Source organism: Telmatherina bonti (genome assembly GCF_933228915.1).
Source record: "Telmatherina bonti genome assembly, chromosome: 10".
NCBI classification, from domain to species: domain Eukaryota; kingdom Metazoa; phylum Chordata; class Actinopteri; order Atheriniformes; family Telmatherinidae; genus Telmatherina; species Telmatherina bonti.
Window position 1 is genome coordinate 39,906,861 of NC_136628.1, and position 14,308 is coordinate 39,921,168.

The 14,308-nt window shown below is 44.2% G+C and overlaps 1 protein-coding gene across 1 annotated transcript in view; it reads left to right on the forward strand.

Annotated features, from left to right (window-relative positions):
- Positions 1 to 2,581: 2,581 nt before the first annotated feature.
- The window catches only part of LOC306761386 (arf-GAP with Rho-GAP domain, ANK repeat and PH domain-containing protein 1), a gene marked incomplete at both ends in the record, with an annotated part of 110,553 nt that continues 98,826 nt past the window's right edge, over positions 2,582 to 14,308 (forward strand). Inside the window, 3 exons of the mRNA XM_079247509.1 lie at positions 2,582 to 2,655; positions 2,722 to 2,780; positions 3,841 to 4,275. Of these exons, the coding sequence (XP_079103635.1) occupies positions 2,582 to 2,655; positions 2,722 to 2,780; positions 3,841 to 4,275 (568 nt within the window). The remainder of the gene's footprint in view (positions 2,656 to 2,721; positions 2,781 to 3,840; positions 4,276 to 14,308) is intronic.

Below are 14,308 nucleotides of genomic sequence, written 5' to 3' on the forward strand. Positions count from 1 at the left end.
ATAACTCACTGACTCACTGACTCAATAACCTGCAGACTCAATATCTCACTGACTCACTGACTCAATAACTCACAGACTCAATAACTCACTGACTCAATAACCTGCAGACTCAATAACTCACTGACTCACTGACTCAATAACTCAGACTCAATAACTCACTGACTCACTGACTCAATAACCTGCAGACTCAATATCTCACTGACTCACTGACTCAATAACCTGCAGACTCAATATCTCACTGACTCAATAACTCACTGACTGAAAAACCTGCAAACTCTAACTCGCAGACTCAATAACTCGCAGACTCAGACTCAATAACTCACTGACTCTATAACTCACTGACTCACTGACTCTATAACTCACTGACTCTATAACTCACTGACTCTAACTCACTGACTCACTGACTCAATAACTCACTGACTCAATAACTCACTGACTCAATAACTCACTGACTCACTGACTCTATAACTCACTGACTCTATAACTCACTGACTCTATAACTCACTGACTCACTGACTCAATAACTCACTGACTCAATAACTCACTGACTCTATAACTCACTGACTCTATAACTCACTGACTCTAACTCACTGACTCACTGACTCAATAACTCACTGACTCAATAACTCACTGACTCACTGACTCAATAACTCACTGACTCAATAACTCACTGACTCTATAACTCACTGACTCTATAACTCACTGACTCTAACTCACTGACTCACTGACTCAATAACTCACTGACTCAATAACTCACTGACTCAATAACTCACTGACTCAATTACTCACTGACTCAATTACTCGCTGACTCAATTACTCGCTGACTCAATAAATCAATAACTCCCTGACTCAATAACTCACTGACTCAATAACTCACTGACTCGCAGACTCAATAACTCACTGACTCAATAACTCACTGACTCAATAACTCACTGACTCAATAACTCACTGACTCAATAACTCACTGACTCAATTACTCGCTGACTCAATTACTCGCTGACTCAATAAATCAATAACTCCCTGACTCAATAACTCACTGACTCAATAACTCACAGACTCGCAGACTCAATAACTCACTGACTCACTGACTCAATAACTCACTGACAACTCGCAGACTCACTGACTCACTGACTCAATAACTCACTGACTCACTGACTCAATAACTCACTGACAACTCGCAGACTCACTGACTCACTGACTCAATAACTCACTGACTGAAAAACCTGCAGACTCAATAACTCACAGACTCAATAACTCGCAGACTCACTGATTCACTGGCTCAATAACTCGCAGACTCAATAACTCACTGACTCAATAACTCATTAACTCACTGACTCAACTCACTGACTCAATAACTCGCAGACTCAATAACTCGTAGACTCAATAACTCACTGACTCACTGACTAACTCACTGACTCACTGACTAACTCACTGACTCAATTACTCACTGACTCAATTACTCGCTGACTCAATAAATCAATATCTCCCTGACTCAATAACTCACTGACTCAATAACTCACAGACTCAATAACTCACAGACTCAATAACTCTCAGTAACTCACTGACTTAATAACTCTGACTCTGAAGAAAAAACTGACTCAATCAGCTCTATCTGCAGCTGCAGGTCCACCAGAAATATATTTAAAAAATGGTTTGACAAAAATAAATTAAAGCTTATCTCTGACAAGAGTCAAAGGAATTGATGTCTTAAATGTTAAAATGTAACATTTTTTGTTCCACCAAAAGTCAGATCTTTGTTTCAAAGCCACACATTTATAGTTGTATTTCGGTAAAATGTACCAAATCAAAATAAAACATGTTGAAATTGTTAGATCTGTAATGTTATATTTGAATTAGTGAGTTTACTTCAGAAAGGATGGGTCATTTATTACAACCCCGTGAAATCTTACACAGTTATAACAGCAATAATAACCATAGTCACAATAATGTTCACATAGACACACCTGGTATCAGCAAATATCGGTATCGGCAGATATTCAGGTTTCAGGTACTGGATCGGAACTCCCAAAAAGTGGGTCGGTGCATCCCGAGTATCAAGTAGAAAAGACTTTGCTACAGTGTGTAGACGTTGACGTGATTTGACAGGAAGATTAAAAAAAAAAAAAACAAAGATAAGAACAAATTTAAGAGATGGGTTTCTGTTTGAGGTGTGACATTTACAATAGATTCCCGTTCATTAGAAATATGTTTAAATATTAAGAAAAAATTTTAAATAATAATGAGAATGGATGAATGAAGAAACTTTTGGTTGTTTGCTTGGACTTTTGTCCTGAAACTTATTTTGTGTCTGAACTTTTCCAACATTCAAGTATGAATGTTTTTTGTTTTTGAAAAGTTGCCTGCATTAATAAACATGTCCTTCAGCCAATATCGTAAGATTCGCTTTGTTGCATGTTCCATCGTTGTGGTTCGCATTCAGGGCCGCCTTTAGCGACTGTTGGGCCCCTGGGTATCAGCCCAGTAAGCCGTGCATTACGGCGCCTCGCTCGCATCACCTGAGATTACTGAGCAAATTCAGGGGTTCACATTTTTCTACTGATAGGCTCTTCCCCGTCCACAGATGCCGCCCCCCGTACCGAAGCCTAGGTTTCGCTATTCAAGAGGCAGCTGGAGCTCGATGTCCTCTCTGGACAGGTGAGCTTACCTGTAACAATCAGGTGTTAAGGTAAACAGGAAGTTAACTGAAGGTTTGTGTTTCAGAGACATGATGGATGAAGACCTGCAGGCCAGTCTGTCTAATGGAGCTCACCTGAGAACAGGTACATACACACACCTTCAGCACAGGTACACCCTCCACAGCCATGTGACTGATGACATCACCAGCTGCTGCCCATTACCCCGTTTTACCCCGCTACACTGCTTTACCCCGTTACCCGCTATACTGTTTTACCCCGCTACATCTTGTTTTACTGTTTTGATTCCTTTCATGGTTTTTCCATGGAAAACAGAATCGGGTCTGTAAAACTCCAGAACCGGACTGAGTTTTTTTTTTTTTTTTTAGAAACTGTTGTGGTGTAGGACAAACAAGGACCCAAGTGAAGATTGGATGTGGATACTAGGAAGGGTTTATTGTTTTCCTGGGCAGATTGGTAGGTGGCCAGGCAGGCAGGGTGACGCGCAGGCAGGCAGAAATCACGCACTGGTGACAGAACAGACAATTGTTAGACAAGCTGGTTGAGTCCTTAGGCAGAAATGCTGCAATGGCCGAGAGCTGTTACCACTGATGAAACAACAATCAGGCGATGACTGGTGAACTGAGCTGGCCTTTTATCCTGCTGCTGCTGATTTCCTGATGAGAACCTGGTGTGGACTTGGTTGCCAGGGAAACAGGCACACCCACTGCAGCACAGGTCAGAGCAGGAACCACAACAGAAACCAGACTGAGGTGGATCAGAACCTGATCAAATCTAGCAGTTTCATAAGCAAATCAGGTGTTGGTGGCCGGCTGTGTTCCTGACTGTTTCTTTCACCTTCATACACTGAGACAAGTCACAGCTCATTTACAGTAAAGCTCCAGATTATTTTTAGGCACCAACTTGTTTTCAGTGAGAACAACCAAACTGGTTTGTTCTGTCATGTTGCTGGAGATCATCTCAGACCGGTTTGCATTGTTTCTTAACCTTTGATGGTCCAGACAGTTCCTTCTTAACACCATCAGAGTTCAAAGATTTTACAGGCTTTTCATGCACTATCAACCTGAATGTTTTAATATTGCCAGAATCTGCTGCTGGACAGAACAGTATTTGTTTGATTGATAGATGTCACACCCAATCAGCTGTTTTCAGATTATGATGTCACTGTGTCTCACCTCTGATCCAGATACTTCTGCTTCTCCAGCTGCCTCCAACCATGACATCAATCCAGCTTTATCAGGAATTACTGACGTCATCGCCACTAACATCCCATTGTTGGCTGCAGTTACCACTGCCATCAGAGGCCCCACCCCCTCAGCACCACCTTCCATAGACAGCATGGCTGATAGCATCTCCACCTACATACCTGACTTAGCAGAAGCTGCTAACGCTGTCGCTAACCCTACTGCACCTGTGCTAAACCCCGCCCCTTCCACACCCCCACCTGCTGCAGGTGCTGCTAGCTTCAATGGCATCATTAGCTCACTGGCTAACATACCCAGTTTAACAGCAATTGTTAGTAGTGTTGCTAATCCTACCATCAGCCCCTCCCCATCAGCCCCGTCCCTTTCAACTGGTGAACCACCACTTAGAGTGGGCAGGGCTGGATATGAGAACACAGGTAAGATAATAAATAAATCACCTGATCATGATCACAGCATGTTCACTAACAGTCTGGTTTACTGTTCAGTTACAGTCCATTAAGAGTCCAATTACAGTCAAGTTACAGTCCAGTAAGAGTCCAGTTACATTCCAGTTACTGTCTAGTTACAGTCCAAAAGAGTAAAGTTACAGTCCAGTAAGAGTCCAGTTAAAGTCCAGTAAGAGTCCAGTTACACTCCAGTTACAGTCCAAAAGAGTCCAGTTACAGTCCAGTAAGAGTCCAGTTACACTCCAGTTACAGTCCAAAAGAGTCCAGTTACAGTCCAATAAGAGTCCAGTTACAGTCCAGTTACAGTCCAGTAAGAGTCCAGTTAAAGTCCAGTAAGAGTCCAGTTACAGTCCAGTAAGCGTCCAGTTACAGTCCAGTAAGAGTCCAGTTACAGTCCAGTAAGCGTCCAGTTACAGTCCAGTAAGAGTCCAGTTACAGTCCAGTAAGAGTCCAGTTACAGTCCAGTTACAGTCCGAAAGAGTCCAGTTACAGTCCAGTAAGAGCCGAGTTACAGTCCAGTAAGCGTCCAGTTACAGTCCAGTAAGAGTCCAGTTAAAGTCCAGTAAGAGTCCAGTTACAGTCCAGTAAGAGTCCAGTTACAGTCCAAAAGAGTCCAGTTACAGTCCAAAAGAGTCCAGTTACAGTCCAGTAAGAGTCGAGTTACAGTCCAGTAAGAGTCCAGTTAAAGTCCAGTAAGAGTCCAGTTACAGTCCAGTAAGAGTCCAGTTAAAGTCCATTAAGAGTCCAGTTACAGTCCAGTAAGCGTCCAGTTACAGTCCAGTAAGAGTCCAGTAAGAGTCCAGTAAGAGTCCAGTTACAGTCCAGTTACAGTCCAGTTACGGTCCAGTTACGGTCCTGTAAGAGTCCAGTTACAGTCCAGTTACGGTCCTGTAAGAGTCCAATTACAGTCCAGTAAGAGTCCAATTACAGTCCAGTAAGAGTCCAGTTACAGTCCAGTTACAGTCCAGTAAGAGTCCAGTGACAGTCCAGTTACAGTCCAAAAGAGTCCAGTTACAGTCCAGTTACAGTCCTGTAAGAGTCCTGTAAGAGTCCAGTTACAGTCCTGTAAGAGTCCTGTAAGAGTCCAGTTACAGTCCAGTTACAGTCCAGTAAGAGTCCAGTTACAGTCCAGTTACAGTCCACTAAGATTCCAGTAAGAGTCCAGTCACAGTCCAGTTACAGTCCAGTTACAGTCCAGTAAGAGTCAAGGAAGAGTCCAGTCACAGTCCAGTTACGGTCCTGTAAGAGTCCAGTACCAGTCCAGTTACAGTCCAAAAGAGTCCAGTCACAGTCCAGTAAGAGTCCAGTTAAAGTCCAGTAAGAGTCCAGTTAGAGTCCAGTAAGAGTGCAGTTACAGTCCAGTAAGAGTCCAGTTACAGTCCTGTAAGTGTCCAGTTACAGCCCCAGAAAGATTCCAGTTACAGTCCAGTAAGAGTCCAGTTACAGTCCAGTTACAGTCCAGTAAGACTCCAGTTACAGTCCAGTTACGGTCCTGTAAGAGTCCAGTTACAGTCCAGTTACAGTCCAGTTACAGTCCAGTAAGAGTCCAGTTAGAGTCCAGTTAGAGTCCATTTACAGTCATGTTACAGTCCAGTAAGAGTCCAATTACAGTCCAGTTACAGTCCAAAAGAGTCCAGTCACAGTCCAGTAGGAGTCCAGTTACAGTCCAGTAAGAGTCCAGTTACAGTCCAGTAAGAGTCCAGTTACAGTCCAGTTACAGTCCAAAAGAGTCCAGTCACAGTCCAGTTACAATCCAGTAAGAGTCCAGTTACAGTCCAGTTACAGTCCAGGAAGAGTCCAGTTAAAGTCCAGTCACAGTCCAGTTACAGTCCAGTAAGAGTCCACTCACTGTTCAGTTACAGTCCAAAAGAGTCCAGTTACAGTCCAGTAAGAGTCCACTTAGAGTCCAGTAAGAGTCCAGTTACAGTCCAGTTACAGTCCTGTAAGAGTCCTGTAAGAGTCCAAATGAAGTCCAGTAAGAGTCCAGTTACAGTCCAGTAAGAGTCCAGTAAGAGTCCAGTTACAGTCCAGTTACAGTCCAAAAGAGTCCAGTTACAGTCCAGTTACAGTCCAGTTACAGTCCTGTAAGAGTCCTGTAAGAGTCCAGTTACAGTCCAGTAAGAGTCCGGTAAGAGTCCAGTCACAGTCCAGTTACAGTCCAGTAAGAGTCCAGTAAGAGTCCAGTTACAGTCCAGTTACAGTCCTGTAAGAGTCCAGTTACACTCCAGTTACAGTCCAAAATAGTCCAGTTACAATCCAGTAAGAGTCCAGTTACAGTCCAGTTACAGTCCAAAAGAGTCCAGTTACAATCCAGTAAGAGTCCAGTTACAGTCCAGTAAGAGTCCAGTCACAGTCCAGTTACGGTCCTGTAAGAGTCCAGTTACAGTCCAGTAAGAGTCCAGTTACACTCCAGTTACAGTCCAAAAGAGTCCAGTTACAATCCAGTAAGAGTCCAGTTACAGTCCAAAAGAGTCCAGTTACAATCCAGTAAGAGTCCAGTTACAGTCCAGTAAGAGTCCAGTCACAGTCCAGTTACGGTCCTGTAAGAGTCCAGTTACAGTCCAGTAAGAGTCCAGTTACAGTCCAGTTACAGTCCAGTAAGAGTCCTGTAAGAGTCCAGTTACAGTCCAGTAAGAGTCCAGTTACAGTCCAGTAAGAGTCCAGTAAGAGTCCAGTTACAGTCCAGTTACAGTCCAGTTACAGTCCTGTAAGAGTCCAGTTACTGTCCAATTACGGTCCAGTTACAGTCCAGTAAGAGTCCAGTTACAGTCCAGTTACAGTCCAGTAAGAGTCCTGTAAGAGTCCAGTTACAGTCCAGTAAGAGTCCAGTTACAGTCCAGTTACAGTCCAGTAAGAGTCCTGTAAGAGTCCAGTTACAGTCCAGTAAGAGTCCAGTTACAGTCCAGTTACAGTCCTGTAAGAGTCCTGTAAGAGTCCAGTTACAGTCCAGTAAGAGTCCAGTTACAGTCCAGTAAGAGTCCAGTAAGAGTCCAGTTACAGTCCAGTTACAGTCCAGTTACAGTCCTGTAAGAGTCCAGTTACTGTCCAATTACGGTCCAGTTACAGTCCAGTAAGAGTCCAGTTACAGTCCAGTTACGAGCCTGTAAGAGTCCAGTTACAGTCCAGTAAGAGTCAAGTCACAGTCCAGTAAGAGTCCAGTCACAGTCCAGTAAGAGTCCAGTTACAGTCCAGTAAGAGTCCAGTTACAGTCCAGTTACAGTCCAGTAAGAGTCAAGTCACAGTCCAGTAAGAGTCCAGTTACAGTCCAGTAAGAGTCCAGTTACAGTCCAGTAAGAGTCCAGTTACAGTCCAGTAAGAGTCCAGTTTTACTCCAGTTACAGTCCAAACGAGTCCAGTTACAATCCAGTAAGATTCCAGTTAAAGTCCAGTAAGAGTCAAGTTACAGTCCAGTTAGAGTCCAGTAAGAGTCCAGTTACAGTCCAGTTACGGTCCTGTAAGAGTCCAGTTACAGTACAGTAAGAGTCAAGTTACAGTCCAGTTACAGTCCAGTAAGAGTCCAGTCACAGTCCAGTTACAGTCCAAAAGAGTCCAGTTACAGTCCAGTTACGGTCCAGTAAGAGTCCAGTTACAGTCCAGTTACAGTCCAGTAAGAGTCCAGTTACAGTCCAGTTACGGTCCCGTAAGAGTCCACTTACAGTCCAGTAAGAGTCAAGTCACAGTCCAGTAAGAGTCCTGTTAGAGTCCAGTAAGAGTCCAGTTACAGTCCAGTAAGAGTCCAGTTACGGTCCAGTTACAGTCCTGTAAGTGTCCAGTTACAATCCAGTAAGAGTCCAGTACCAGTCCAGTTACGGTCCAAAAGAGTCAAGTCACAGTCCAGTAAGAGTCCAGTTACAGTCCAGTAAGAGTCCAGTTACAGTCCAGTTACAGTCCAGGAAGAGTCCAGTTAAAGTCCAGTCACAGTCCAGTTACAGTCCAAAAGAGTCCAGTCACAGTCCAGTTACAGTCCAGTAAGAGTCCAGTTACAGTCCAGGAAGAGTCCAGTTAAAGTCCAGTCACAGTCCAGTTAGAGTCCAAAAGAGTCCAGTTAGAGTCCAGTTACAGTCCAGTAAGAGTCCAGTAAGAGTCCAGTTACAGTCCTGTAAGAGTCCTGTAAGAGTCCAGTTAAAGTCCAGTAAGAGTCCAGTTATAGTCCAGTAAGACTCCAGTTACAGTCCAGTAAGAGTCCAGTTACAGTCCAGTTACAGTCCTGTAAGAGTCCAGTTACAGTCCAGTAAAAGTCCAGTTACAATCCAGTTACAGTCCAAAAGAGTCCAGTTACAATCCAGTAAGAGTCCAGTTACAGTCCAGTTACGGTCCTGTAAGAGTCCAGTTACAGTCCAGTTACAGTCCAGTAATAGTCCAGTTGCAGTCCAGTTACAGTCCAGTAAGAGTCCAGTAAGGGTCCAGTCACAGTCCAGTTACAGTCCAAAAGAATCCAGTTACAGTCCTGTAAGATTCCTGTAAGAGTCCAGTTAAAGTCCAGTAAGAGTCCAGTTACTGTCCAGTTACAGTCCAGTAAGAGTCCAGTAAGGGTCCAGTCACAGTCCAGTTACAGTCCAAAAGAGTCCAGTTACAGTCCAGTTACGGTCCAGTAAGAGTCCAGTTACAGTCCAGTTACGGTCCTGTAAGAGTCCAGTTACAGTCCAGTTACAGTCCAGTAAGAGTCAAGTCACAGTTCGTTAAGAGTCCAGTTACAGTCCAGTAAGAGTCCAGTTACAGTCCAGTAAGAGTCCAGTTACAGTCCAGTTACAGTCCTGTAAGTGTCCAGTTACAGTCCAGTAAGATTCCAGTTACAGTCCAGTAAGATTCCAGTACCAGTCCAGTTACAGTCCAAAAGAGTCCAGTAAGAGTCCAGTCACAGTCCAGTTACAGTCCAAAAGAGTCCAGTTACAGTCCAGTAAGAGTCCAAAAGAGTCAAGTCAAAGTCCAGTAAGAGTCCAGTTAGAGTCCAGTAAGAGTCCAGTTACAGTCCAGTAAGAGTCCTGTAAGAGTCCAGTTACAGTCCAGTTACAGTCCAGTAAGAGTCCAGTTACAGTCCACTAAGAGTCCAGTTACAGTCCAGTAAGAGTCCAAAAGAGTCAAGTCACAGTCCAGTAAGAGTCCAGTTAGAGTCCTGTAAGAGTCCTGTAAGAGTCCAGTTACAGTCCAGTTACAGTCCTGTAAGAGTCCAGTTACAGTCCAGTTACAGTCCACTAAGAGTCCAGTAAGAGTCCAGTCACAGTCCAGTTACAGTCCAGTAAGAGTCCAGTTACAGTCCAGTTACAGTCCACTAAGAGTCCACTAAGAGTCCAGTCACAGTCCAGTTACAGTCCAGTTACAGTCCAGTTACAGTCCAGTAAGAGTCCAGTAAGAGTCCAGTCACAGTCCAGTTACAGTCCAATAAGAGTCCAGTTACAGTCCAGTTACGGTCCTGTAAGAGTCCAGTACCAGTCCAGTTACAGTCCAAAAGAGTCCAGTCACAGTCCAGTAAGAGTCCAGTTAAAGTCCAGTAAGAGTCCAGTTAGAGTCCACTAAGAGTGCAGTTACAGTCCAGTAAGAATCCAGTTACAGTCCTGTAAGTGTCCAGTTACAGTCCAGTAAGATTCCAGTTACAGTCCAGTAAGAGTCCAGTTACAGTCCAGTTACAGTCCAGTAAGAGTCCATTTACAGTCATGTTACAGTCCAGTAAGAGTCCAATTACAGTCCAGTTACAGTCCAAAAGAGTCCAGTCACAGTCCAGTAAGAATCCAGTTACAGTCCAGTAAGAGTCCAGTTAGAGTCCAGTAAGAGTCCAGTTACAGTCCAGTTACAGTCCAGGAAGAGTCCAGTTAAAGTCCAGTCACAGTCCAGTTACAGTCCAGTAAGAGTCCAGTTACAGTCCAGTTACAGTCCAGGAAGAGTCCAGTTAAAGTCCAGTCACAGTCCAGTTACAGTCCAAAAGAGTCCAGTTAGAGTCCAGTTACAGTCCAGTAAGAGTCCAGTCACTGTTCAGTTACAGTCCAAAAGAGTCCAGTAAGAGTCCAGTTACAGTCCAGTTACAGTCCTGTAAGAGTCCTGTAAGAGTCCAGTTGTAGTCCAGTAAGAGTCCAGTTACAGTCCAGTAAGAGTCCAGTAAGAGTCCAGTTACAGTCCAGTTACAGTCCAGTTACAGTCCAGTAAGAGTCCTGTAAGAGTCCAGTTAAAGTCCAGTTACAGTCCAGTTACAGTCCAGTAATAGTCCAGTAATAGTCCAGTAAGAGTCCAGTTACAGTCCAGTTACAGTCCTGTAAGAGTCCTGTAAGAGTCCAGTTACAGTCCAGTAAGAGTCCGGAAAGAGTCCAGTCACAGTCCAGTTACAGTCCAGTAAGAGTCCAGTAAGAGTCCAGTTACAGTCCAGTTACAGTCCAAAAGAGTCCAGTCACAGTCCAGTAAGAGTCCAGTTAAAGTCCAGTAAGAGTCCAGTTAGAGTCCAGTAAGAGTGCAGTTACAGTCCAGTAAGAGTCCAGTTACAGTCCTGTAAGTGTGCAGTTACAGTCCAGTAAGATTCCAGTTACAGTCCAGTAAGAGTCCAGTTACAGTCCTGTTACAGTCCAGTAAGACTCCAGTTACAGTCCAGTTACGGTCCTGTAAGAGTCCAGTTACAATCCAGTTACAGTCCAGTTACAGTCCAGTAAGAGTCCATTTACAGTCATGTTACAGTCCAGTAAGAGTCCAATTACAGTCCAGTTACAGTCCAAAAGAGTCCAGTCACAGTCCAGTAAGAATCCAGTTACAGTCCAGTAAGAGTCCAGTTAGAGTCCAGTAAGAGTCCAGTTACAGTCCAGTTACAGTCCAGGAAGAGTCCAGTTAAAGTCCAGTCACAGTCCAGTTACAGTCCAGTAAGAGTCCAGTTACAGTCCAGTTACAGTCCAGTAAGAGTCCAGTTACAGTCCAGTTACAGTCCAGTAAGACTCCAGTTACAGTCCAGTTACGGTCCTGTAAGAGTCCAGTTACAGTCCAGTTACAGTCCAGTTACAGTCCAGTAAGAGTCCATTTACAGTCATGTTACAGTCCAGTAAGAGTCCAATTACAGTCCAGTTACAGTCCAAAAGAGTCCAGTCACAGTCCAGTAAGAATCCAGTTACAGTCCAGTAAGAGTCCAGTTAGAGTCCAGTAAGAGTCCAGTTACAGTCCAGTTACAGTCCAGTTACAGTCCAGGAAGAGTCCAGTTAAAGTCCAGTCACAGTCCAGTTACAGTCCAGTAAGAGTCCAGTTACAGTCCAGTTACAGTCCAGGAAGAGTCCAGTTAAAGTCCAGTCACAGTCCAGTTACAGTCCAAAAGAGTCCAGTTAGAGTCCAGTTACAGTCCAGTAAGAGTCCAGTCACTGTTCAGTTACAGTCCAAAAGAGTCCAGTAAGAGTCCACTTAGAGTCCAGTAAGAGTCCAGTTACAGTCCAGTTACAGTCCTGTAAGAGTCCTGTAAGAGTCCAGTTGTAGTCCAGTAAGAGTCCAGTTACAGTCCAGTAAGAGTCCAGTTACAGTCCAGTTACAGTCCAGTTACAGTCCAGTAAGAGTCCTGTAAGAGTCCAGTTAAAGTCCAGTTACAGTCCAGTTACAGTCCAGTTACAGTCCAGTTACAGTCCAGTAATAGTCCAGTAATAGTCCAGTAAGAGTCCAGTTACAGTCCAGTTACAGTCCTGTAAGAGTCCTGTAAGAGTCCAGTTACAGTCCAGTAAGAGTCCGGAAAGAGTCCAGTCACAGTCCAGTTACAGTCCAATAAGAGTCCAGTAAGAGTCCAGTTACAGTCCAGTTACAGTCCAAACGAGTCCAGTCACAGTCCAGTAAGAGTCCAGTTAAAGTCCAGTAAGAGTCCAGTTAGAGTCCAGTAAGAGTGCAGTTACAGTCCAGTAAGAGTCCAGTTACAGTCCTGTAAGTGTCCAGTTACAGTCCAGTAAGATTCCAGTTACAGTCCAGTAAGAGTCCAGTTACAGTCCAGTTACAGTCCAGTAAGACTCCAGTTACAGTCCAGTTACGGTCCTGTAAGAGTCCAGTTACAATCCAGTTACAGTCCAGTTACAGTCCAGTAATAGTCCATTTACAGTCATGTTACAGTCCAGTAAGAGTCCAATTACAGTCCAGTTACAGTCCAAAAGAGTCCAGTCACAGTCCAGTAAGAATCCAGTTAGAGTCCAGTAAGAGTCCAGTTACAGTCCAGGAAGAGTCCAGTTAAAGTCCAGTCACAGTCCAGTTACAGTCCAGTAAGAGTCCAGTTACAGTCCAGTTACAGTCCAGGAAGAGTCCAGTCACTGTTCAGTTACAGTCCAGTAAGAGTCCAGTTACAGTCCAGTTACAGTCCAGTAAGACTCCAGTTACAGTCCAGTTACGGTCCTGTAAGAGTCCAGTTACAGTCCAGTTACAGTCCAGTTACAGTCCAGTAAGAGTCCATTTACAGTCATGTTACAGTCCAGTAAGAGTCCAAAAGAGTCCAGTCACAGTCCAGTAAGAATCCAGTTACAGTCCAGTAAGAGTCAAGTCACAGTTCGTTAAGAGTCCAGTTACAGTCCAGTAAGAGTCCAGTTACAGTCCAGTAAGAGTCCAGTTACAGTCCAGTTACAGTCCTGTAAGTGTCCAGTTACAGTCCAGTAAGATTCCAGTTACAGTCCAGTAAGATTCCAGTACCAGTCCAGTTACAGTCCAAAAGAGTCCAGTAAGAGTCCAGTCACAGTCCAGTTACAGTCCAAAAGAGTCCAGTTACAGTCCAGTAAGAGTCCAAAAGAGTCAAGTCACAGTCCAGTAAGAGTCCAGTTAGAGTCCAGTAAGAGTCCAGTTACAGTCCAGTAAGAGTCCTGTAAGAGTCCAGTTACAGTCCAGTTACAGTCCAGTAAGAGTCCAGTTACAGTCCACTAAGAGTCCAGTTACAGTCCAGTAAGAGTCCAAAAGAGTCAAGTCACAGTCCAGTAAGAGTCCAGTTAGAGTCCTGTAAGAGTCCTGTAAGAGTCCAGTTACAGTCCAGTTACAGTCCAGTAAGAGTCCAGTTACAGTCCAGTTACAGTCCACTAAGAGTCCAGTAAGAGTCCAGTCACAGTCCAGTTACAGTCCAGTAAGAGTCCAGTTACAGTCCAGTTACAGTCCACTAAGAGTCCAGTCACAGTCCAGTTACAGTCCAGTTACAGTCCAGTAAGAGTCCAGTAAGAGTCCAGTCACAGTCCAGTTACAGTCCAATAAGAGTCCAGTTACAGTCCAGTTACGGTCCTGTAAGAGTCCAGTACCAGTCCAGTTACAGTCCAAAAGAGTCCAGTCACAGTCCAGTAAGAGTCCAGTTAAAGTCCAGTAAGAGTCCAGTTAGAGTCCACTAAGAGTGCAGTTACAGTCCAGTAAGAATCCAGTTACAGTCCTGTAAGTGTCCAGTTACAGTCCAGTAAGATTCCAGTTACAGTCCAGTAAGAGTCCAGTTACAGTCCAGTTACAGTCCAGTAAGAGTCCATTTACAGTCATGTTACAGTCCAGTAAGAGTCCAATTACAGTCCAGTTACAGTCCAAAAGAGTCCAGTCACAGTCCAGTAAGAATCCAGTTACAGTCCAGTAAGAGTCCAGTTAGAGTCCAGTAAGAGTCCAGTTACAGTCCAGTTACAGTCCAGGAAGAGTCCAGTTAAAGTCCAGTCACAGTCCAGTTACAGTCCAGTAAGAGTCCAGTTACAGTCCAGTTACAGTCCAGGAAGAGTCCAGTTAAAGTCCAGTCACAGTCCAGTTACAGTCCAAAAGAGTCCAGTTAGAGTCCAGTTACAGTCCAGTAAGAGTCCAGTCACTGTTCAGTTACAGTCCAAAAGAGTCCAGTAAGAGTCCACTTAGAGTCCAGTAAGAGTCCAGTTACAGTCCAGTTACAGTCCTGTAAGAGTCCTGTAAGAGTCCAGTTGTAGTCCAGTAAGAGTCCAGTTACAGTCCAGTAAGAGTCCAGTAAGAGTCCAGTTACAGTCCAGTTACAGTCCAGTTACAGTCCAGTAAGAGTCCAAAAGAGTCAAGTCACAGTCCAGTAAGAGTCCAGTTAGAGTCCTGTAAGAGTCCTGTA